The sequence below is a fragment of the Oncorhynchus nerka genome, unplaced genomic scaffold (assembly GCF_034236695.1).
Source record: "Oncorhynchus nerka isolate Pitt River unplaced genomic scaffold, Oner_Uvic_2.0 unplaced_scaffold_1541, whole genome shotgun sequence".
In the NCBI taxonomy this organism is placed as follows: Eukaryota; Metazoa; Chordata; class Actinopteri; order Salmoniformes; family Salmonidae; genus Oncorhynchus; species Oncorhynchus nerka.
In genome coordinates this window covers 35,655-61,310 of record NW_027039773.1, presented here as the reverse complement: position 1 = coordinate 61,310, position 25,656 = coordinate 35,655, and the positions used below count along the sequence as shown (strand labels likewise).

Sequence of the window (25,656 nt, the reverse complement as noted above, 5' to 3'; positions counted from 1 at the left end):
ATAGTAACCCTGCATTACAACACTCTGTTGCTATAGTAACCCTGCATTACATCACTCTGTTGTACAATTTGTTTAATTCTATTCCACATATTTCATTGTTTTGTATTTCATTTCATATTTGTTTCATGTTTCAACCAGTCGCAGGTTAACATCAACCTGACAGAGGAAACGTAAAATCAATAAACAAACTGTTTTCACAATTAACAAGCTTTTCTTGTTTCAAGTATGTTTTATTATGAAAAGTACAATATATCCTTGTATACTTGTACAACTATGGAGCGTATGTCCAGATATAATTATACAATTTGTTTTTCAACATAAAAGACAAAAACATGATTACATTGGTATTTTAACAGTGTTGTTGTAAGAGGTCCTCACAACTATAGAAAGACGCGCATGTGTGTGTGTGTGTCCAGAATGTGTGTGTGTGTGCGTGTGTGTCTAGAGTGTGTGTGTGTGTGTGTCCAGAGTGTGTGTGTGTGTGTGTCCAGTGTGTGTGTGTGTCCAGAGTGTGTGTGTGTGTGTGTGTCCAGAATGTGTGTGTGTGTGTGTGTGTCTAGAGTGTGTGTGTGTGTGTGTGTGTCTAGAGTGTGTGTGTGTGTGTGTCTAGAGTGTGTGTGTGTGTGTGTCCAGAGTGTGTGTGTGTGTGTCCAGAGTGTGTGTGTGTCCTGTGTGTGTGTGTGTGTGTCCAGTGTGTGTGTGTGTCCAGAGTGTGTGTGTGTGTCCAGAGTGTGTGTGTGTGTGTCCAGAGTGTGTGTGTGTGTGTCCAGAGTGTGTGTGTGTGTGTGTGTCCAGAGTGTGTGTGTGTGTCCAGAGTGTGTGTGTGTGTGTGTCCAGTGTGTGTCCAGTGTGTCGAGTGTGTGTGTGTCCAGAATGTGTGTGTGTCCAGTGTGTGTGTGTGTCCAGTGTGTGTGTGTGTCCATAGTGTGTGTGTGTCCAGTGTGTGTGTGTGTCCAGTGTGTGTGTGTGTCCAGTGTGTGTGTGTGTCCAGAGTGTGTGTGTGTGTCCAGTGTGTGTGTGTGTCCTGTGTATGTGTGTGTCCTGTGTGTGTGTGAGTCCTGTGTGTGTGTGTGTGTCCAGAGTGTGTGTGTGTCCAGTGTGTATGTGTGTGTCCTGTGTGTGTGTTTGTGTGTGTTTGTCCAGTGTGTGTGTCCAGAGTGTGTGTGTGTCCAGAGTGTGTGTGTGTCCAGAATGTGTGTGTGTGTGTGTCCAGTGTGTGTGTGTGTGTCCAGAGTGTGTGTGTCCAGTCTGTGTGTGTGTCCAGAGTGTGTTTGTGTGTGTAGAATGTGTGTGTCCTGAGTGTGTGTGTCCAGTGTGTGTGTGTGTGTGTCCAGAGTGTATTTGTCCAGTGTGTGTTTGTCCAGTATGTGTGTGTCCAGTGTGTGTGTGTGTGTCCTGTGTGTGTGTTTGTGTGTGTGTGTGTGTATTTGTCCAGTGTGTGTGAGTGTGTGAGTTTGTCCAGTGTGTGTGTGTCCAGAGTGTGTGTGTCCCCAGTGTGTGTGTGTCCCCAGTGTGTGTGTGTGTCCAGTGTGTGTGTGTGTGTGTCCAGTGTGTGTGTGTGTGTCCAGAGTGTGTGTGTGTCCTGTGCTTGTGTGTCCTGTGTGTGTGTGTGTGTGTATTTGTCCAGTGTGTGTGTGTGTGTCCAGAGTATGTGTGTGTCCAGTGTGTGTGTGTGTGTCCAGTGTGTGTGTGTATGTAGAGAGTGTGTGTGTGTGTCCTGAGTGTGTGTGTGTGTCCAGAGTGTGTGTGTGTGTCCAGAGTGTGTGTGTGTCCAGAGTGTGTGTGTCCAGTGTGTGTGTGTGTGTCCAGAGTGTGTGTGTGCGTCCAGAGTGTGTGTGTGCGTGTGTATTTGTCCAGTGTGTGTGTGTCCAGTGTGTGTGTGTGTGTCCAGAGTGTGTGTGTGCGTCCAGTGTGTGTGTGTGTATGTGTCCACTGTGTGTGTGTGTCCAGTGTGTGTGTGTGTGTCCAAGTGTGTGTGTGTGTCCAGTGTGTGTGTGTGTCCAGTGTGTGTGTGTGTGTGTCCAGTGTGTGTGTGAGTCCAGTGTGTGTGTGTCCAGTGTGTGTGTGTGTGTGTCCAGTGTGTGTGTGTGACCATTGTGTGTGTGTCCAGAGTGTGTGTGTGTCCAGTGTGTGCGTGTCCTGTGTGTGTGTGTCCTGTGTGTGTGTGTGTATCACTGACAGAGGGACACTGAGGAGTCAACACAAACATAAATCCCTGGATAGAGGGGCTCAGTGAATGTGGAGGTGAATGTGAACAGGTGGGTCAGTGTGTCAGAGGAGGCTCTATAGAAGGACAGAGTGCCGGCTGGCCAGTCCAGATACACTCCTACTCTGTGGGAGCTGGAGGGGGGGACGTCTATGGTAGTGAGATTATTATTGTGCCAGGCAGAGTAACTGTTGTTTGAGCAGAACAGAATCCAGGACTTGTCATTGTTTCCAAGACCAGCACCTCTTCCTCTCCTGCTGATTCCTTTATATGTCACTCCTATAACAGCCCCTCCACTCCACTCTACCTCCCAGTAACAGCGCCCAGTCAGACCCTCTCTACACAGCACCTGTCTACAGTCCTCAAATCTCTCTGGGTGATCAGGATACGGCTGCTCCTCTCTCCTCCATGTCACCTTTCTGTTCTCCTCAGATAGAGAGAGGAGTCTGTTTACTGTGTTTAGGTCCAGTGTGAGATCACAGACATCTGATGGATGAAACCAGACACAATATTAGAAATCATCATCATTCACATTAGAATGTTAACTCACTTTTCACTAATTCATTTAATGTAGATGTTTCTAGGTATCAAAAGGAGAAGTTAAGGTAACTTGAGACTTGTTGAATGATCATATGTTATACTGTATGGTAATATAAAACACACTGATTCCCATTAATTACACGCACGCACGCACGCACGCACGCACGCACGCACGCACACACACACACACACACATTGTCAAAGTAACTCTTTGTAAACTTTGGTGTCCCTGATTTTTGCTTCTGTAGAACTACAGCTGATATTTAATATGACCAAGTAAGTAATGATGGTGGTCTTTGACTTAACTTGAATTAAGACTTATTCTTAGTCATATTCTTCACAGCAGTCAACACTCACATTTTCTAAGTCCAGGTTTCATTCTGTTCTCTCCACCATGTTCCACACTGTAGCGGTAAGCAGAAGAACAGACAGTCATTGAGTGATACACCTGAACTCACACACACACACACACACACACACACACACACACACACACACACACACACACACACACACACACACACACACACACACACACACACACACACACACACACACACACACACACACACACACACACACACACACACACACACACACACACACACACACACAGGACCCACTGGACACACACACACACACACACACACACACACACACACACACACACACACACACACACACACAGCATATAACTTTGTCCAAGTGGTGGTCAGAATGTTTGTCTTATCTAGCCTGATAAGTCAAACATGTCTGATATGAACATTGACATAAACCCTCTACATACTTGAGTTTCTCCAGTCTGCAGTGTGGATCCTCCAGTCCAGCAGAGAGCAGTCTGACTCCTGAGTCTCCTGGGTGATTGTAGCTCAGATCCAGCTCTCTCAGGTGTGAGGGGTTTGACCTCAGAGCTGAGACCAGAGAAGCACAGCCTTCCTCTGTGACTAGACAGCCTGACAGCCTGCAAAGTGGCAGTATATTTTTACAAAATGTTCAGATATATCAGTGTCCTGAAACCTGCCTATTTATAAATGAAAGTATCATTATTAAAAATGACAAATGATCAAAGTATTGCCTGCAGATAGAAAAATGTACAGTACAAATATTATAGTAGACTGACCAGACCAGTTTAAAAAGCAGTATCAGTCAGAAGACAGACAGTGAGGTATCAGATTTAGATTGTATTGAGTATACAGTCCACACCATATCTATTTAGACAGTGAGGTATCAGATTTAGATTGTATTGAGTATACAGTCCACACCATATCTATTTAGACAGTGAAGCTAACATTTCAAATGTGGCTCTATTCTCCAACATTTTGGATTTGAGGTCAAATGTTTCATATGACGTGACAGTTTATAATGTCACCTTTAATTTGAGGGTATTTTAAGACATATGTGTTTCACTATTAAAAATGAAAACAATTTATGTTTCCAGTCTCCCCATTAGAAGAAGTCTTAAGTATTCTGAACAATTCACTCATAGTGTATTAAAATAGTCAAACATTTAGTTTTTTTTGTCGTAAACTCGTTGGTTGCATTTGCAGTTTGTTTTGGTTGTGTTTTGCCCAATAATAAAATGGTGGATGATGAGTGGAGTAACTTTTCTGTCTAAGAGAGTAGATAACATGTTTCTAAACAATAATAAATTAATCCTGATGATGTCATGGTTAAGAAAAATCATGAAAGAATCATGAATAATAATGAGTGAGAAGTTACAGAGGCTACAACAAAACATGCTAACCTCTCACCATTACCAATAACAGAGGCTACAACAAAACATGCTAACCTCTCACCATTACCAATAACAGAGGCTACAACAAAACATGCTAACCTCTCACCATTACCAATAACAGAGGCTACAACAAAACATGCTAACCTCTCACCATTACCAATAACAGAGGATACAACAAAACATGCTAACCTCTCACCATTACCAATAACAGAGGCTACAACAAAACATGCTAACCTCTCACCATTACCAATAACAGAGGATACAACAAAACATGCTAACCTCTCACCATTACCAATAACAGAGGCTACAACAAAACATGAAAACCTCTCACCATTACCAATAACAGAGACTACAACAAAACATGCTAACCTCTCACCATTACCAATAACAGAGTTTTACAACAAAACATGCTAACCTCACACCATTACTAATAACAGAGGCTACAACAAAACATGCTAACCTCTCACCATTACCAATAACAGGGGCTACAACAAAACATGCTAACCTCTCAACATTACCAATAACAGAGGCTACAACAAAACATGCTAACCTCTCACCATTACCAATAACAGAGGCTACAGCAAAACATGCTAACCTCTCACCATTACCAATAACAGACTACAACAAAACATGCTCAACTCTCACCATTACCAATAACAGAGGCTACAACAAAACATACTAACCTCTCACCATTACCAATAACAGTGGCTACAACAAAACATGCTAACCTCTCAACATTACCAATAACAGAGGCTACAACAAAACATGCTAACCTCTCACCATTACCAATAACAGAGGCTACAGCAAAACATGCTAACCTCTCACCATTACCAATAACAGACTACAACAAAACATGCTCATCTCTCACCATTACCAATAACAGAGGCTACAACAAAACATGCTAACCTCTCACCATTACCAATAACAGAGGCTACAGCAAAACATGCTAACCTCTCACCATTACCAATAACAGACTACAACAAAACATGCTCACCTCTCACCATTACCAGTAACAGACTACAACAAAACATGCTAACCTCTCACCATTACCAGTAACAGAGTCTACAACAAAACATACTAACCTCTCACCATTACCAATAACGGAGGCTACAACAAAACATGCTAACCTCTCACCATTACCAATAACATAGGCTAAAACAAAACATACTAACCTCTCACCATTACCAATAACAGAGGCTACAACAAAACATGCTAACCTGTCACCATTACCAATAACATAGACTAAAACAAAACATACTAACCTCTCACCATTACCAATAACAGAGGCTACAACAAAACATACTAACCTCTCACCATTACCAATAACAGAGGCTACAACAAAACATGCTAACCTCTCACCATTACCAATAACAGAGGCTACAACAAAACATGCAAACCTCTCACCATTACCAATAACATAGGCTACAACAAAAGATGCTAACCTCTCACCATTACCAATAACAGAGGCTACAACAAAACATGCAAACCTCTCACCATTACCAATAACATAGGCTACAACAAAACATGCTAACCTCTCACCATTACCAATAACAGAGGCTACAACAAAACATGCTAACCTCTCACCATTACCAATAACATAGGCTACAACAAAACATGCTAACCTCTCACCATTACCAATAACAGAGGCTACAACAAAACATGCTAACCTCTCACCATTACCAGTAACAGTGGCTACAACAAAACATGCTAACCTCTCAACATTACCAATAACAGAGGCTACAACAAAACATGCTAACCTCTCACCATTACCAGTAACAGAGGCTACAACAAAACATGCTAACCTCTCACCATTACCAGTAACAGAGGCTACAACAAAACATGCTAACCTCTCACCATTACCAGTAAAAGAGGCAACAACAAAACATGCTAAACTCTCACCCTTACCAGTAACAGAGGCAACAACAAAACATGCTAATCTCTCACCATTACCAGTAACAGTGGCTACAACAAAACATGCTAACCTCTCAACATTACCAATAACAGAGGCTACAACAAAACATGCTAACCTCTCACCATTACCAGTAACAGAGGCTACAACAAAACATGCTAACCTCTCACCATTACCAGTAACAGAGGCTACAACAAAACATGCTAACCTCTCACCATTACCAGTAACAGAGTCTACAACAAAACATACTAACCTCTCACCATTACCAATAACGGAGGCTACAACAAAACATGCTAACCTCTCACCATTACCAATAACATAGGCTAAAACAAAACATACTAACCTCTCACCATTACCAATAACAGAGGCTACAACAAAACATGCTAACCTCTCACCATTACCAATAACATAGGCTAAAACAAAACATACTAACCTCTCACCATTACCAATAACAGAGGCTACAACAAAACATACTAACCTCTCACCATTACCAATAACATAGGCTACAACAAAAGATGCTAACCTCTCACCATTACCAATAACAGAGGCTACAACAAAACATGCAAACCTACACCATTACCAATAACATAGGCTACAACAAAACATGCTAACCTCTCACCATTACCAATAACATAGGCTAAAACAAAACATACTAACCTCTCACCATTACCAATAACAGAGGCTACAACAAAACATGCTAACCTCTCACCATTACCAATAACATAGGCTAAAACAAAACATACTAACCTCTCACCATTACCAATAACAGAGGCTACAACAAAACATACTAACCTCTCACCATTACCAGTAACAGAGGCAACAACAAAACATGCTAACCTCTCACCATTACCAGTAACAGAGGCTACAACAAAACATGCTAACCTCTCACCATTACCAGTAACAGAGACTACAACAAAACATGCTAACCTCTCACCATTACCAGTAACAGAGGCTACAACAAAACATGCTAACCTCTCACCATTACCAGTAAAAGAGGCAACAACAAAACATGCTAACCTCTCACCATTACCAGTAACAGAGGCTACAACAAAATATGCTAACCTCTCAACATTACCAATAACAGAGGCTACAACAAAACATGCTAACCTCTCACCATTACCAGTAACAGAGGCTACAACAAAACATGCTAACCTCTCACCATTACCAGTAACAGAGGCTACAACAAAACATGCTAACCTCTCACCATTACCAGTAACAGAGTCTACAACAAAACATACTAACCTCTCACCATTACCAATAACAGAGGCTACAACAAAACATACTAACCTCTCACCATTACCAATAACATAGGCTACAACAAAAGATGCTAACCTCTCACCATTACCAATAACAGAGGCTACAACAAAACATGCAAACCTCTCACCATTACCAATAACATAGGCTACAACAAAACATGCTAACCTCTCACCATTACCAATAACAGAGGCTACAACAAAACATGCTAACCTCTCACCATTACCAATAACAGAGGCTACAACAAAACATGCTAATCTCTCACCATTACCAGTAACAGAGGCAACAACAAAACATGCTAACCTCTCACCATTACCAGTAACAGAGGCTACAACAAAAATGCTAACCTCTCACCATTACCAGTAACAGAGGCTACAACAAAACATGCTAACCTCTCACCATTACCAGTAACAGAGGCTACAACAAAACATGCTAACCTCTCACCATTACCAGTAAAAGAGGCAACAACAAAACATGCTAACCTCTCACCCTTACCAGTAACAAAGGCAACAACAAAACATGCTAACCTCTCACCATTACCAATAACAGTGGCTACAACAAAACATGCTAACCTCTCAACATTACCAATAACAGAGGCTACAACAAAATATGCTAACCTCTCACCATTACCAGTAACAGTGGCTACAACAAAACATGCTAACCTCTCAACATTACCAATAACAGAGGCTACAACAAAACATGCTAACCTCTCACCATTACCAGTAACAGAGGCTACAACAAAACATGCTAACCTCTCACCATTACCAGTAACAGAGGCTACAACAAAACATGCTAACCTCTCACCATTACCAGTAAAAGAGGCTACAACAAAACATGCTAACCTCTCACCATTACCAATAACAGAGGCTACAGCAAAACATGCTAACCTCTCACCATTACCAATAACAGACTACAACAAAACATGCTCACCTCTCACCATTACCAATAACATAGGCTACAACAAAACATGCTAACCTCTCACCATTACCAATAACAGAGGCTCCAACAAAACATGCTAACCTCTCACCATTACCAATAACAGAGGATACAACAAAACATGCTAACCTCTCACCATTACCAGTAACAGAGGCTACAACAAAACATGCTAACCTCTCAACATTACCAATAACAGAGGCTACAACAAAACACGCTAACCTCTCACCATTACCAATAACAGAGGCTTCAACAAAACATGCTAACCTCTCACCATTACCAATAACATAGGCTACAACAAAACATGCTCACCTCTCACCATTACCAATAACAGAGGCTACAACAAAACATGCTAACCTCTCACCCTTACCAGTAACAGAGGCAACAACAAAACATGCTAACCTCTCACCATTACCAATAACAGAGGATACAACAAAACATGCTAACCTCTCACCATTACCAATAACAGTGGCTACAACAAAACATGCTAACCTCTCAACATTACCAATAACAGAGGCTACAACAAAACATGCTAACCTTTCACCATTACCAGTAACAGTAGCTACAACAAAACATGCTAACCTCTCACCATTACCAGTAACAGTGGCTACAACAAAACATGCTAACCTCTCAACATTACCAAAAACAGAGGCTACAACAAAACATGCTAACCTCTCACCATTACCAATAACAGAGACAACAACAAAACATGCTAACCTCTCACCATTACCAATAACAGAGTATACAACAAAACATGCTAACCTCTCACCATTACCAATAACAGAGGATACAACAAAACATGCTATCCTCTCACCATTACCAATAACAGAGGCTACAACAAAACATGTTAACCTCTCACCATTACCAATAACAGAGTAGATGAGCATTTATACTGATATTTGTGCCTCTATAACTTTGTTATTCATCATTCTTCACTATTGATATCTAAACGGTAAAATATATATGAATTCCCTCAAATAAAATGTGACATTTTGTACTGTCACCTAATATGAAACATTCTATCTCAAATCCAAAATGCTGGAGCAAAGCACCACATTTAAAACTGTAAGCTTCACTGTCCAAACACATATGGTGTGGACTATGTGTGTCTGGTAAACACATGTGGATCTGGTGAACAGTTATCACTTGTTGACCAACTACAGGAATACTGACCTCAGAGTCTCCAGTTTACAGTGGGGATTCTCCAGTCCATCAGAGAGTAGCTCCACTCCTGAATCCTTCAGGTCATTGTTACTCAGATCCAGCTCTCTCAGGTGTGAGGGGTTTGACTGCAGAGCTGAGACCAGAGAAGCACAGCCTTTCTCTGTGACTAGACAGCCTGACAGCCTGTAAAGAGTAAAATCATATTAAAATCACACTGATATTCTTTGGTGGTGAAAATAGGGACAGTATATCTTTTTTTAATGTTCAGATATATCAGTGTCCTGAAACCTGCCATATCTATTCATTTATGAATGTATCATTATTATAAATGACACATTATCCAAGTATTGCTTGTAGATAGAAATATGCATATTAACAAATATTATAGTAGACTGACCAGACCAGTTTAAAAATCAGTATCAGTCAAAAGACAGACAGTGAGGAATCAGATTTAGATTGTATTGAGTATACAGTCCACACCATATCTATTTAGACAGTGAGGAATCAGATTTAGATTGTATTGAGTATACAGTCCACACCATATCTATTTAGACAGTGAGGTATCAGATTTAGATTGTATTGAGTATACAGTCCACACCATATCTATTTAGACAGTGAGGTATCAGATTTAGATTGTATTGAGTATACAGTCCACACCATATCTATTTAGACAGTGAGGTATCAGATTTAGATTGTATTGAGTATACAGTCCACACCATATCTATTTAGACAGTGAGGTATCAGATTTAGATTGTATTGAGTATACAGTCCACACCATATCTATTTAGACAGTGAGGTATCAGATTTAGATTGTATTGAGTATACAGTCCACACCATATCTATTTTGACAGTGAGGAATCAGATTTAGATTGTATTGAGTATACAGTCCACATCATATCTATTTTGACAGTGAAGCTAACATTTTAAATGTGTCTCTATTCTCCAACATTTTGGATTTCAGATCAAATGTTTCATATGAGGTGACAGTATATAATGTCACCTTTTATTTGAGGATATTTTAATACATATCTGTTTCACCATTTAGAAAAATGAAAGCACTTTATGTATCTAGTCTCCCCATTTGAAGAAGTCATAAATATTCTGACCAATTCACTCACTTATAGTGTATTAAAGTAGTCAAAAGTTTAGTATTTGCTAACCTCTCACCATTACCAATAACAGAGACTACAACAAAACATGCTAACATCTCACCATTACCAATAACAGAGACTACAACAAGACATGCTAACCTCTCACCATTACCAATAACAGAGACTACAACAAAACATGCTAACCTCTCACCATTACCAATAACAGAGGCTACAACAAAACATGCTAACATCTCACCATTACCAATAACAGAGACTACAACAAGACATGCTAACCTCTCACCATTACCAATAACAGAGACTACAACAAAACATGCTAACCTCTCACCATTACCAATAACAGAGGCTACAACAAAACATGCTAACCTCTCACCATTACCAATAACAAAGCTACACAGCGGAGATTGGAGTATCTGTCCATAGGACCACTTTAAGCCGTACACTCCACAGAGGCTTTACGGAAGAGTGACCAGAAAAAAATACATTGCTTTAAAGAAAAAAATGAGCAAACACATTTGGCATTCGCCAAAAGGCATGTGGGAGACTCCCCAAACTTATGGAAGAAGGTACTCTGGTCAGATGACACTAAAATTGAGCTTTAAGGCCATCAAGGAAAACGCTATGTCTGGCGCAAACCCAACACCTCTCATCATCCCGAGAACACCATCCCCACAGTGAAGCATGGTGGTGGCAGCATCATGCTGTGGAGATGTTTTTCTTCGGCAGGGAAACTGGTTCTAATTGAAGGAATGATGGATGACGCTAAATACAGGGAAATTCTTGAGGGAAACCTGTTTCAGTCTTCTAGAGATTTGACACTGCTAAAGAAACACTCTAGTGGGAAAAATGTAAATGTCTTGTAATGGTCAAGTCAAAGCACAGACCTCAATCCAATTGAGAATCTGTGGAATGACTTACAGATTGCGGTACACCAGCGGAGCCCATCCAACTTGAAGGAGCTGGAGCAGTTTTGCCTTGAAAAATGGTCAAACATCCCAGTGGCTAAATGTGCCAAGCTTATAGAGACATACCCCAAGAGACTTGCAACTGTAATTGCTGCAAAAGGTGGATCTACAAAGTATTGACTTGGGGGGGTGAATAGTTATGCTCAAGTGTTTTCTTTTTTATCTATTGGTTGTACAATAAAACATATTTTGCATCTTCAAAGTGGTAGGCATGTTGTGTAAATCAACTGATACAAACCCCCAAAACATCTATTTTAATTACAGGTTTTTAGGCAACAAAATGGAAAACAAAATAGGAAAAATGGGGGGTGAAAACTTTTACAAGCTACTGTAACAAACATCAATATGTGTATTTATGTACATTTATGTAAATGTAAAACATTTTTAATAAAAGGTGACATTCTGTACTGTCTCCTAATATGATACATTATATCTCAAATCCATAATGCTGGAGCAAAGCACCACATTTAAAACTGTAAGCTTCACTGTCCAAACACATATGGTGTGGACTATGTGTGTCTGGTAAACACATGTGGATCTGGTGAACAGTTATCACTTGTTGACCAACTACAGGAATACTGACCTCAGAGTCTCCAGTTTACAGTGGGGATTCACCAGTCCAGCAGAGAGCAGCTTCACTCCTGAATCCTTCAGGTCATTGTTACTCAGATCCAGCTCTCTCAGGTGTGAGGGGTTTGACTTCAGAGCTGAGACCAGAGAAGCACAGCCTTCCTCTGTGACTCCACAGCCTGACAGCCTGACAAAGAGATCATCATGACTTCACAAACACACTGTTAATTTAACACCAGTAGTGTAGAAGGACAATGGGAGATGCATTTGGTTTATTCTCTCAAACAACATATAGATTCATCTTCCGTCTCCTAGAATTGTATGGTCATATTGTTATACTAATGTGAACATAAAAGCATTGATTCAATATGTTTTTCAATGTAATATTATATACATATTATAATACATATTTTTCTCTAAACTGAATATTTCTTCCTGATGATTAGTTCTTATATGTCATTTTATTTACACACAGAGCAGCTCTGGAGGCTTTGACCACTGGCAGCAGCCTCAGAAGACCTTCCTCTGATCTGGAGTATTTCTTCAGGTCAAACACATCCAGCTCCTTTTCTGAAGTCAGCAACACAAAGACCAGAGCTGACCACTGTGCAGGTGACAGGTTGGGTTTTGAGAGACTTCCTGATCTCAGGTATCTTTGGATCTCCTCCACTAGAGAATGGTCATTCAGTTCATTCAGACAGTGGAACAGATTGATGCTCCTCTCTGGAGAGGGATTCTCCCTGATCTTCTCCTTGATGTACTTGACTGTTTCTTCATGGCTCTGTGAGCTGCTTCTTGTCTTTGTCAGTAGACCTCGTAAGTGCTTCTGATTGGACTCCAGTGAGAGGCCCAGAAGGAAGCGGAGGAAAAGGTCCAGGTTTCCCGTCTCACTTTGTAAGGCTTTATCCACAGCACTGTTGTAGAAAGTAACTTTACGCCTTTGTTTGATCCTCACAGAAAAGTTCCTGGACTTTGTTTGTTTGTCATCCATTAGATTCTCATTGTTGTTGATGAATGAGAGGAACACATATACAGCAGCCAGAAACTCCTGAATGCTCAGATGAACAAAGCAGTACACCTTGTCCTGGTACAGCACACATTCCTCTTTAAAGAGCTGTGTGCACAGTCCTGAGTACACTGAGGCTTCATTGACATCAATGCCAGCCTCTTTCAGGTCTTCTTCATAGAAAATCAGATTGCCATTCACAAGCTGTTGAAAAGCCAGTTTTCCCAGTGACAGAATGCTCTCTTTATTCCAGTGTGGACCTGTCTCTTCTTTCCCAAGATACTTTTCATTCTTCTGTTTGGTATGAAACACCACAAGGTGTGTGTACATCTCAGTCAGAGTCTTGGGCATCTCTACTCTCTTATGTTTCAGCATGTGTTCAAGGACTGTTGCAGAAATCCAACAGAAGACTGGAATGTGGCACATGATGTGGAGGCTCCTTGATGTCTTTATGTGTGAGATGATTCTGCTGGCCAGGTCCTCATCACTGAATCTCTTCCTGAAGTACTCCTCCTTCTGTGGGTCATTGAACCCTCGTACCTCTGTCACCTGGTCAACACACCCTGAAGGGATCTTATTGGCTGCTGCAGGTCGGGTAGTTATCCAGAGGAGAGCAGAGGGAAGCAGATTTCCCTTGATGAGATTTGTCAGCAGAACATCCACTGAGGTTGACTCAGTGACGTCCCAACAGATCTTGTTCTTCTGGAAGTCTAGGGGCAGTCGGCACTCATCCAGACCATCAAAGACGAACAGAACTTTGTACTTGTCGTAGTTGGAGATTCCTGATTGTTTGGTTTCCTTTGAGAAGTGATTGAGAAGTTCAATCAAAGTGTGTTTGTCCCCTTTCATCAAATTCAGCTCCCGAAAAGGGAATGAAAATACAAATTGGACGTCCTGATTTGCTTTTCCTTCAGCCCAGTCCAGAATGAACTTCTGCACCGAGACTGTTTTTCCAATGCCAGCGACTCCCTTTGTCAGCACAGTTCTGATAGGTTTGTCTTGTCCAGTTAAGGGTTTAAAGATGTCATTACATTTGATTGCAGTCTCTGGTCTTGCTTGTTTCCTGGTTGTTGTCTCAATCTGTCTCAGCTCATGTTCATTATTGACCTCTCCTGTTCCACCCTCTGTGATGTAGAGCTCTGTGTAGATCTTATTGAGAAGTGTTGGGTTTCCTTGTTTAGCGATCCCCTCAAATACACTTTGAAACTTCTTCTTTAGATTAGATTTGAGTTCACGTTGGCAAATCACAGCAAGATCATCTGAATCTAGAAATAACACAGAGGATATTAATATTATGTCTGTTTTAATGTCTACAGTATTGTAGGACTGTTATAAAGTTGTAAATTATAATAATGTATTCTCTAAACTGACTTTATAAATGTGTAAATGTAAATGTTTTCATAATGCATAACATTTAAAAGCTGTAGCTAAAGTAGCTGTGTAACTCAATGATATTGTAGCAGCCTTAACACAACACCTCATCAAGTAGCAGCGTTTTGGTGATTCATTTAGAGAGAGAGAGAGAGAGAGACACCGTGCACCACTGGCCCGCCACAGGAGTCGCTGGTGCACGATGAGACAAGGATCTCCCTACAGACCAAGCCCTCCCTAACCTGTGTGACGCAATTGTGCGTCGCCCCATGGACCTCCCGGTCGCGGCCGGTTACGACAGAGCCTGGGCGCGAACCCAGAGTCTCTGATGGCACAGCTGGCGCTGCAGTACAGCGCCCTTAACCACTGCGCCACCCGGGAGGCCTCATTGATGGTATTATTAATGTTGTCTGTCTGTCTCTCTCTCTCTCTCTCTCTCTCTCTCTAAATGAATCACCAAAACACGTCCCTGCTGCTACTTGATGAGGTCACTAGGTGTTGTGTTAAGGCTGCTACAATATCATTGAGTTACACAGCTACTTTATCTGTACTTTAGCTACATCTTTTAAATGTTATAAAACAGCATTCATCATGAGGCAGACAGATCTTACATTTCTCCAGTGTGTCAGCAAGCTCCTTCTGGTTCATTTTCCTCAGGATGTGCAGTGTGATCTTCAGAGCCCCCTCTCTGGCACTGCTCTCCTGCTTCTCATCTTCAGCATCCACCACTTCCTTATCCTGCTTCTGACTCTCAAAGCCTTCTGGGAGTTCTGGACTAAGGATCCTCTTGAACATCTTCAGCTCGTTCTTCACAAATGTCATAATTTTCTCTTCAAGCAACTGAAATAAATAAAGTAAATAAGTTAAGCAAGAGAATAAATGCTTTCTCATTAACACATGAATGAATGATTGACAGATCAACTTTACTTGAGGTAAACAAAAACAAATGTACATAACAGGACCACATACACTGAATATGGAGGCCAGGTCTGTTTGATGACTCTGGGAAGACTGACCACTGAGAATCTCTGACTCTGATCTCTCCTGTTGGTTTCTGTGGACAAAACATGAGGTTACATCTCCTCATCCAGGGAGTACACACACACACACACACACACACACACACACACACACACACACACACACACACACACACACATTGTTTTAGGACTATGCAAATGGACAAAATGATTAGCCTATGGATTATGAAAACAACAACAATAAATGGGAAAATGTGAGAGGAGAAATGACTAGAGACAGTGTTGTTTAACTCACTGACCAGGACCCATGAGTTCTTCTTACCTTTGTTCAGTAGAAAAGTCTCCCTCTCTAAACATTATAGGACGACCCATAGACCAGTCACTCTTCATGGACACACAGCTGGGTACAGGGGAGGCTGGTCTCTCCTGCTTGATTGGGCTTCAACACAACAGAGACAAACATTACATCTCTCATCTACTCTGAGCTCAGATGGGGAAACATAAGAAGAGTTTCACAAATAGAACTGACTTCCAGACGTTAGTTAATGGCGCGAGCAGTGTGTCATATTTAATAACAAAATGAATTTATCGACGCGAGCGTTGTAGTCAGTCTGTCAGCCCCGCTAAAAGGCTGGTGTCGTTACTCTTGTAGAGGACTGCTAATTCCTATGTAGGTGACATTACATTACTGCTAATTCCTATGTAGGTGACATTACACTACTATAGCTGAGACACATAGTAAAACAGGTTGGGCCCCATACAGGATATCTCTCACACACACACTCACTGTAATCATCCAGAACACTGTCACAACAGGATACTCCTAGCCACAGGTGCTAGCCGGCAGTTCGGCCACAACTCCCCTGAAGATAGGGACGCACACACTTTACACACTGACCCCAGAAGACAGGGACGACGCACATACAGTACACACATAGCTGCCGAGGACACCCAGATAAGACACCCACAGATTGGCAGAAAGCCTAGACTTAGTGACTGAAGATAGCGCACACACCAGATCTCCTTTTCAGCTGAACATGGTGTGACGACCAAGAACAGGCATGGCAGGATTCTACGATGACGGACAGACAACAGAGCCAATGCCGGATGACTACACCCCAGCCTGATCCAATCCGAAGATCCGATCTCCTAGATATCAACCTACTTTCTGTTCTGTATATGAAGCTTGTACCCATTGTTAACTAGTGCCTTTTTGCTAGTCTCTGATGAGCTAACAGAGGGGCCCGTATATACACTGTACCAGATATCTCCACTCTGAAATAAACCTGTCGCTTGTCGTACAATCTACCACCTTGTCTGCATCGATCCTTGACCGACTCACCCTTTATCATATCCCATTATCAACAGAAATGGTAGCAGGAGGATGGTTTAATAACGATCCATCAAAGTGAGTTGATTTGGGTGTGAGAGGGCGAGAGGGTGAAAGGACGATTCACGGAGGACAGAGGTGAAGGAATTCGGGGGAGGACAACAATTCTGCTCAACTCGGTAAACTGATCACAAGGCGCACCACAAACAAGGTAAGCAAAACCTGTTAAATCAAACTTTGCATATTTTCGTATAGTCTTGTCTAAATTTTGATCAGTATTACCGAGTGAGTATGAATTCTTGTGTAAATTTATAATTTGCTGACAAGTTGAAAGTACAGTAAAGTGAATATATGTGGTGACAAACCGGTGACGACCGGGTGATCTAAATCATTGATGAGATATCAGTAGGGGGTCAGCATAGTCTGATGGCTTTCAATGATGAGAGATCACTTAAAGGCCTAGGATAGTTCCGATAGGGGTCAGGAATAGAGATCAGTAAGGGGATAGTTAACTACTATTCATTAAACCTGGCGCCGAGGGGGACAAATTGTAATTTTGTCCTGTGGCCCGGTCTAGGCCAGTCTGATAAGAGATTCTCTGATAGGGGTCGGACATCGTGTAATAAACTCTGATAGGGGTCAGCTCGATATGGATCAGGAATAGAGATCAGTAGGGGATAGTTAACTACTATTCATTAACTTCTTGCTCCTACCCTCTACTTTTTTGAACATTTTGTTAAAAATCGCGCAACATTTCAGCGCCCTGCTACTCATGCCAGGAATATAGTACGTTCATATGGTTAGAATGTGTGTATAGGAAACCCTCGGACGTTTTTAAAACTGGTTACATCACGACTGTGGCTATTACATAACGTGCGTTACATCGGAAAGCGCAGGAAAACCTGATCACAGAAAATGGAAATAAATATCCTTGCGCCACTTCCAGCAATTGTTAACAGTGAGCCGAATTAGATAAGACCGAGCATTCAACTCCCACAGCATCCCCATGCAGTCGAGTATCTTGTGAATTTAATCCTCTTTGATTCTTGGTTGAACCGAAAGAGGGGCACGACGTACCTCCGGTCTCCGCCCAGATCATTCCGGAAGAGCTCTCTCCTGAAATTTTTTCCAAGAGGACAGCTAATGATATGTACATCGCCTACGGTTGATTTTTATCGCTTATTAACGTTTACTAATAACTAAAGTAGCATTACAAACGTATTTCGAAGTGTTTTGTGAAAGTTTATCGTCTACTTTTTGAATTTTAAAAAATGACGTTACGTTTTGAAACGATGTTTTTTTCGTTTATCACACAGTCTACATATAACGATATCTTGGCTTTATATGGCCCGATTTAATCGAAATAAAGACCCAATAGTGTTTATGGGACATCTAGGAGTGCCAACAAAGAAGATGGTGAAAGGTAATGACTGTTTTCTATTTTATTGTGCGGTTTGTGTAACGCCGAAATACTAATTATTTTGTTTACGTCCCCTGCTGTGCTTTTCTGTTGTAGTGTATTGGTGCATGCTATCAGATAATAGCTTCTCATGCTGTCGCCGAAAAGCATTTTAAAAATCTGACTTGTTGCCTGGATTCACAACGAGTGTAGCTTTAATTTGATACCCTGCATGTGTATTTTAATGAACTTTTGAGTTTTAACTAATACTATTAGCATTTAGCGTAGCACATTTGCATTTCCAGAGCTCTAGTTGGGACGCAAGCGTCCCAGGTAGAGGTAAGAGGTTAAACCTGGCGCCGAGGGGGACAAATTGTAATTTTGTCCTGCGGCCCGGTCTAGGCCAGTCTGATAAGAGATTCGCTGATAAGGATCGGCTTTCAGGGGTCAGAGATATAACGTGTTGTTTTGTCTTGTTTGGTCTATTTGTAACTGTTTATATTAAAATGCAATGTGCTTGTAATTGTTTCCATTAAGATTGTTGGTGGTTAGATAGAGAGAGAGAATTCAATAAGGGTTATTTGATAAATCCGAAACTTCTATGTTGTATGTACCTATGACTTCTGTGTTAAATGGATAATCAGGAACAAAATGACTGATGTATAATTGAAATAAGATCTGAGCACAATATTCAATATCGAGACTAAATAGTCGAATTGATCTCTATACCAACCCATGCGTTTTTTCTCAAACTGAATATACGAGGGAGCAGCTCTGAGATAAGGCAGAGTACGTGGCTCCAGGAATTCATCACGGGTATTTACCAGTGACGGGCTAAGTATACTCAGATAGTCTGAATATATATTTCAATTGGTCAAAATATACATATATATTTACTAAAATATACAATACATGACAAATGGTGACCCCGACGTGGTCTGGTAAAAGGACATCGCTGGACATTGGTGTGCCAGCCGATTGGCCAGTACTGTCGTCGGACGGTGTGTCTCACAAATCCTGACCGGTCAACTAAAAAGGGTAAGCAGACACCTGTTGTGAAAAACTAAAGTTCTGCACATTGGAGTTATCCAAATTTAGTTTTGTGAGATACCTGTTTGATGTAAGTTACTAAATTTAAACTACAATGATGTGTGAGATTGGAAAATAGTTGAGAAAGTAATATCTCCATTGGCAACTGCAATTTTATTATTGATCAACCATACTTAATGGTGCATTGTGTATGGGATGTACTAGTATGCCTGGCTGGTAGGTGGTAACAGAGAACACTTACTACATGTATGAATGATGGGTAACGGGTGGCCACCAAAGCTTGAATGGATAGTCTGGGACTACATGTATGAGTGGTGGGTAACGAGTGATCACCAACTAATTGGGGGCCGATTTAGCCGTAGGGAAATGGTATCACTTGGGTTTCAGTAAAGGCATGGGTTGTTGGCAGTATTGTAGTGTACATGGAATGTCGTTGGAAATGGAAAAGGTGTTGAGAGCGCTGAAGTCCACTCTAGGATTAAATAAAGGCAGAGAGGGCAAGGAGTGGAGGAGACGGGGTGAGAAGCTGTACAGAGAATGGACAGAAGGTGGGGCTATTGCATCTCCTACTGGTCTGCTTGCTGGGGAGAATGAAGATTTGTATGTGTCTGGTGTAAATTGAAGTTTACGGGCGTAAATGAAGATTTGTGGAGCTGGTACCGGTGAGAATGTTGAAAAAGTCGCAGGCTTGCTGATGAGAGTTATATCATAGAATATTGGGGGGTGTGCATGACTGTTGGAAAAGGTGTTCAACTCTATTAACGTAAAATTCTGTGTGTAGAGTTATATTATGAGGTTTGAACTATACTAATATTGTAGAATTACATAATCAACATCTGAACATACTTACGATAAACACACTGAGCCACTGAGTAATAGATAAGATATACACTAGGTAAGGGGCGACGGGCGTGGTCGATGTAAGACGGGAGTGGTGTTCTAACCAAGTGTTGAGAAATAAGGTAGATTTATTTTGTTCTTTTAATTAGTTTATACAAGTTCTTCCCGGTTATTGATTTTGGTTTGATTGTTCAGATAAAACCACTGAAATTAAACAGGAGGTTAAGGTAGACTAACATTAGAATCTGTTTTCATTATGGGGAACAATGAAAGGCCCGCAGAGGGGATTGCAGGCTGAGGTTTTTATGTTAAAGGGACAGTGCACGTTTATCACAGTTGTTTGTGTGACTAATGGCTGGGTATCTAAGAAGTATTTTTGGGGAGACAATTTGGAGAAACACGAATAAAACATGAAACACCGAGACAAATTATTTGAGTTTGAGGGGATTATCATAATTATTAGGTTTTGTTTTTGTAGTAAACGTTTGGGTTAAGGGGATTTCCACGTTCCCAGAGACATGGTATTTTACAGATAGGGGAAAAGGCAGACGGAGGGGCCCTCCGCCCGCACTGCAGAGACCTTGAAAGTTGGAGAGAGCAGAGAGAGGTTTTGGAAAGGGGGCAGGACAGGCAAAGATAACAGTTGCTGAGTGGAGACAGGGAGAGAGTTGGACATGTGGAAAATGATGGGGCGCTCCTTCATGATGATGTCAGACATAAGGATAATATACTAATCTTACCTAAGTCATGATTTAGAGTAGGTAAGGTTGTTACCTGGGCAGAGCCAGGTATCAAAAGGGGGATGGGTAAATGTGGTCTAGGATAGGATGGGGCCGATTGGATAAGAAACTAATAATTTAAAAAAATATATGTAAGCTAACAATTGGGCATAGAAGTTAAAGATATAATCAGATAAAACATGTGAGAAATTGTTTGTTAACCAAGCCTGTATGTCCAGGATTTTATGCATTACAGGTGAACTACAGGTGAAGTCACTCAATCCAGTCCCAGAGGCTTGGGGACCATAGATGACCCCTGGTGACAGCTAGCTGAAAGAGCTACCCAGATTCATATCGCACGGCGGAAGGGTAAGACACTTTTTCACTGTCGGACATTAAAACAGTGTTCGAGAGAAGAACTGGAATTAACATAATTCCGGGGGCCAACTCTCGAATGAAGTAACCCTACCTGTCCTATCACCCCTGTTTTTGTTCATAGAAGTGAGGATGTGTCTGGCTCTGGCTAAGTGATGTGTATTTTGTTCCAAAATAAGCATAAGAGATCCCTAGATCTGGGTATTTGTAAGTCGCTCTGGATAAGAGCGTCTGCTAAATGACTTAAATGTAAATGTAAATATAGACAAGAAGTTAGAGTAGAGATTACATGATAACCGACTTCGGTCAGTTCTAGGATTGGAGAAGAGAGTATCCTTATAGCATGGGGGATCCCACAAGGGTGGATAGGTTTTCCATGATATGGGGAAACCTGGGAGCAATGTTGAACTTTGTAAAGGTGATGAAATCCTACTAACCATCAAAACTATTAAGCTCTCTGATGCAGGCACTCACACCCTCGGACTACAAAGGACGAGGACAGACATGATGGGTGTGTTTTCTATTAAGGTACTGCCAAGACCAGAGGTAACCGGACACACTCCTCTACCACCACTGTGTTAAAAATACCATTCAGGTAATTAATGTTAGAGACTATTCGGCTATTGATCAATTAGGAACTGAGACTGGTTTTGATAGTAGGGACAATTTGTGGCTGTCTTATATGAGGTACACAGCTAAAACCCTGAGAGGAAAGGACTGCATTATTTGTAGTCATGCTAGACCTGTTCTGGCTACACACCCATTTGCTGTAGGAGAAGGAGAGGGGTGGTTGTGTGTTCTGAGAAGTGTTTACCAGGTTAAGCCCAATTCAACCCTCTGTTCCTCTTTGAGCCTTGTGTTTCCTGCAGTACCTCCTCATCGGGCCTCTTGGGGTGTTGAGGCATATGGGGGCAATTAAGAGTGCATCACGGGTACAGGTAATGGCATTGATTATGGGGATTGCCTGAAGCTGATTGCAGTAGTAACATAACCATTAATTCCACTTGGCCAGTTACAGGCTGATGTGAGGTGGATGAGTGGAGCCAAGAGTGCTGAGACCCATTCTTAGAGGAGAATGGCAAGGTACGTGTGCTCTGACCAGTTTGATAATTCCACTGACCATTGTTGATGTTACTGCTGAACAGCTGTTGGGTTCTGTATCCAAGGGACCTGAAAACATTCCATCCCATGGGAGACATAGATGTAGTGCTCCATGGACAGAGAATGTAGTTGACATAAACACTAACCTGTTGGGTGTGCCAGTGGGGGTTCCTCATGAGTTTCAGGCCTTGGGTAGGAATGATGGACTCTGGTACTTACTACCTACTATGGGTCCAGCCATGGTGGATGCTAGACAGACTGCATGGATTAATTATATCTACTATAATCAACAGCGTTTTCTGAATTACTCCTGTGATGCACTCACTGGTATGTCTGAACAGCTTGAGGCCACATTTGGGGTTTCCAGACAGAATAGACTTGCCTTGGATATGCTTCTTGCCAGTCAGGGGGACGTTTGCAAGATGTTCGGTAAACAATGTTGCACGTATATTCCTAATAATACCAGTCCAGATGATATCTAGGGCGGGCTTGATGCACTATCTGATAAGATGAGGTCCACAGGGGGGGTGGAGGAGTCTGTTCTCTTGGCCTGGTTTGGTAAGTACACTGATATGATGGTTACTGGATTTCTGACCCTAATTCTTGTATTATTTGTTATTGATGTGATGTGCTGCTTGCATCATACCGTGTTCTAAGAAATATGTTACAGATATGGTGAAGGCTTCAGGCATGTTGCCTTTGCTTGATGCTCCAGTTGGAGATGCCGATACGGAAGCATGCTTTCAGGAGAGGATGGGACTGACTGAGGATGACCCATGGTATGCTGTGGGTGAGGTAGTAGAATAATTTTACACCACCACAGTTCCTTGTTATACATTTTTATGATAGGTTTTCTTTCCAGTATGTTTGTTCTCCCTGTTGTAAAGGTTTAGAGTCCCTGGGTGGCAAGGAGCCCACCTGGTACAGGATAGGAGTAGCTGAGAGGACGAGATGGTTTCTAATAATTCTTTCCTCTGTTTTCCATGACCAAAGTTTTATCCTACATCTTACATGTCAATAACAATAAAGTTTTATCCTGTTTTTGATAAGTGACACCCTTGTGGGTGTCAAAAGGGGGAAACGCATATAACAATAGGCATATATCACTTGTTATTAGGGCACATTCAGAGCGTGGGGTTGCGAGAACAAGCGGTCTTTTGTTAGATAACAGGAGCCAGGTGCAAGATAACGGTATGGAGCATGAGACCCATCTTTTAGTTTTTGCAGCCATTTTAGTGTTGTGCGGCTGCGGTTGCATTCCATGTATCCGGTCCCTTACTGCTAGAGTTATCTCCAGAGCTATTGACCCTTCTTCCCCTTCCCAGATGTATCCTCTGCTTGCTAATGACCTGCCAGAGTTTGAGGATGAGGTGGAGAATACCCTTTAGAGAGTGTCACATCTCTTTGGAGATGTGAAGAGAGGGTATCACAACTTTTTCCGGTTGGAAAAGGTTGGCTTATGTGGACAAACATTTTACTTATAGCTTAGAGCTGTTGTTCTCCGCAATTGTTAAATGAGGGTTGTAAGTTCCTAGGTGGCTGGTAGCCAACTTAGTACATAGTGGGATTGAGTGGAGAACTTGGTGGTAATACATATACATCCATTTCTTTTTAATGTTGTGCCTTTTTCATAGCCCCTTTGGGAAAAGTTTTCTTTTGTATCAGAATCTAGTTAGGTTGTGTCACGTCTCTGGGGAGATGTGAAGAGAGGGATTTGTAGAGGACTGCTAATTCCTATGTAGGTGACATTACATTACTGCTAATTCCTATGTAGGTGACATTACACTACTATAGCTGAGACACATAGTAAAACAGGTTGGGCCCCATACAGGATATCTCTCACACACACACTCACTGTAATCATCCAGAACACTGTCACAACAGGATACTCCTAGCCACAGGTGCTAGCCGGCAGTTCGGCCACAACTCCCTGAAGATAGGGACGCACACACTTTACACACTGACCCCAGAAGACAGGGACGACGCACATACAGTACACACATAGCTGCCGAGGACACCCAGATAAGACACCCACAGATTGGCAGAAAGCCTAGACTTAGTGACTGAAGATAGCGCACACACCAGATCTCCTTTTCAGCTGAACATGGTGTGACGACCAAGAACAGGCATGGCAGGATTCTACGATGACGGACAGACAACAGAGCCAATGCCGGATGACTACACCCCAGCCTGATCCAATCCGAAGATCCGATCTCCTAGATATCAACCTACTTTCTGTTCTGTATATGAAGCTTGTACCCATTGTTAACTAGTGCCTTTTTGCTAGTCTCTGATGAGCTAACAGAGGGGCCCATATATACGCTGTACCAGATATCTCCACTCTAAAATAAACCTGTCGCTTGTCGTACAATCTACCACCTTGTCTGCATCGATCCTTGACCGACTCACCCTTTATCATATCCCATTATCAACACTCTGCCTTCTCCGGGGGATGTTGAGGTAAATTTACTAACCGGGAGGGTTGAATGATGTAATTTATTGGAGGGCTGGAAGACGCACTCTCGGGGTTGTTTACTCACAATATCAGATATTAAGATGATTTTTCTAATGAATGTATACTGAGGTTGAGGTTCTGACTAGTGATTATTTACCCGGGGTTCAATACCTGCTATTGAGGCGCCCTGAAAATAATATTCAAAAGTTCGGTCATTGGACACAGGGTTTAAACACTAAAGTTACCGTCCATCTAGTGAAGAGAGGAGAACCGGACAGAGGTAGCCAGCATCCGTCAACGAGAGAGGGAGAAGCCTCACCGGGATTTAACAGGTGGAAGAAACAACCGGGGAGCTCCATCGGTCCACAAGAAATGCAGACAGCCGGTGATGAAGTAGTGGTAGCTATGGTAACTAGGATGCTGCTGGTAGAGTAGCTAGCTAGCTTACCGAGCTGTACCGACTGGCTAGGATAACTAGGATACTGCTGGTAGAGTAGCTAGCTAGCTTACCGAGCTGTACCGACTAGCTAGGATAACTAGGATGCTGCTGGTAGAGTAGCTAGCTAGCTTACCGAGCTGTACCGACTGGCTAGGATAACTAGGATACTGCTGGTAGAGTAGCTAGCTAGCTTACCGAGCTGTACC

At 41.9% G+C, this 25,656-nt stretch overlaps 1 protein-coding gene and 1 long non-coding RNA gene across 4 annotated transcripts; one reads left to right on the top strand and one right to left on the bottom strand.

Moving 5' to 3' along the window:
- Positions 1–209: 209 nt before the first annotated feature.
- On the bottom strand, positions 210–16,304 carry LOC135568498 (NACHT, LRR and PYD domains-containing protein 3-like). The gene is made up of 9 exons (XM_065015290.1): positions 16,065–16,304; positions 15,732–15,816; positions 15,374–15,602; positions 12,859–14,656; positions 12,399–12,572; positions 9,751–9,924; positions 3,534–3,707; positions 3,104–3,150; positions 210–2,692 (listed from the first exon to the last, which is right to left on the bottom strand). Exons 1-9 carry the CDS (start codon positions 16,130–16,132, stop codon positions 2,172–2,174), a joined length of 3,270 nt encoding a protein of 1,089 aa, XP_064871362.1. The 5' UTR covers positions 16,133–16,304; the 3' UTR covers positions 210–2,171.
- Positions 16,305–16,394: 90 nt separating this feature from the next.
- Positions 16,395–24,931, top strand: LOC135568499 (uncharacterized). 3 transcript variants are annotated; one of them, XR_010462655.1, is made up of 2 exons: positions 16,395–17,283; positions 21,337–24,931. It is a non-coding gene; the product is annotated as an uncharacterized LOC135568499 (long non-coding RNA). The 3 variants fall into 3 exon arrangements; XR_010462654.1 differs by having other exon boundaries at positions 21,320–24,931; XR_010462656.1 differs by lacking the exon at positions 16,395–17,283 and adding an exon at positions 18,188–18,495 and having other exon boundaries at positions 21,320–24,931.
- The last annotated feature ends 725 nt before the right edge of the window (positions 24,932–25,656 follow it).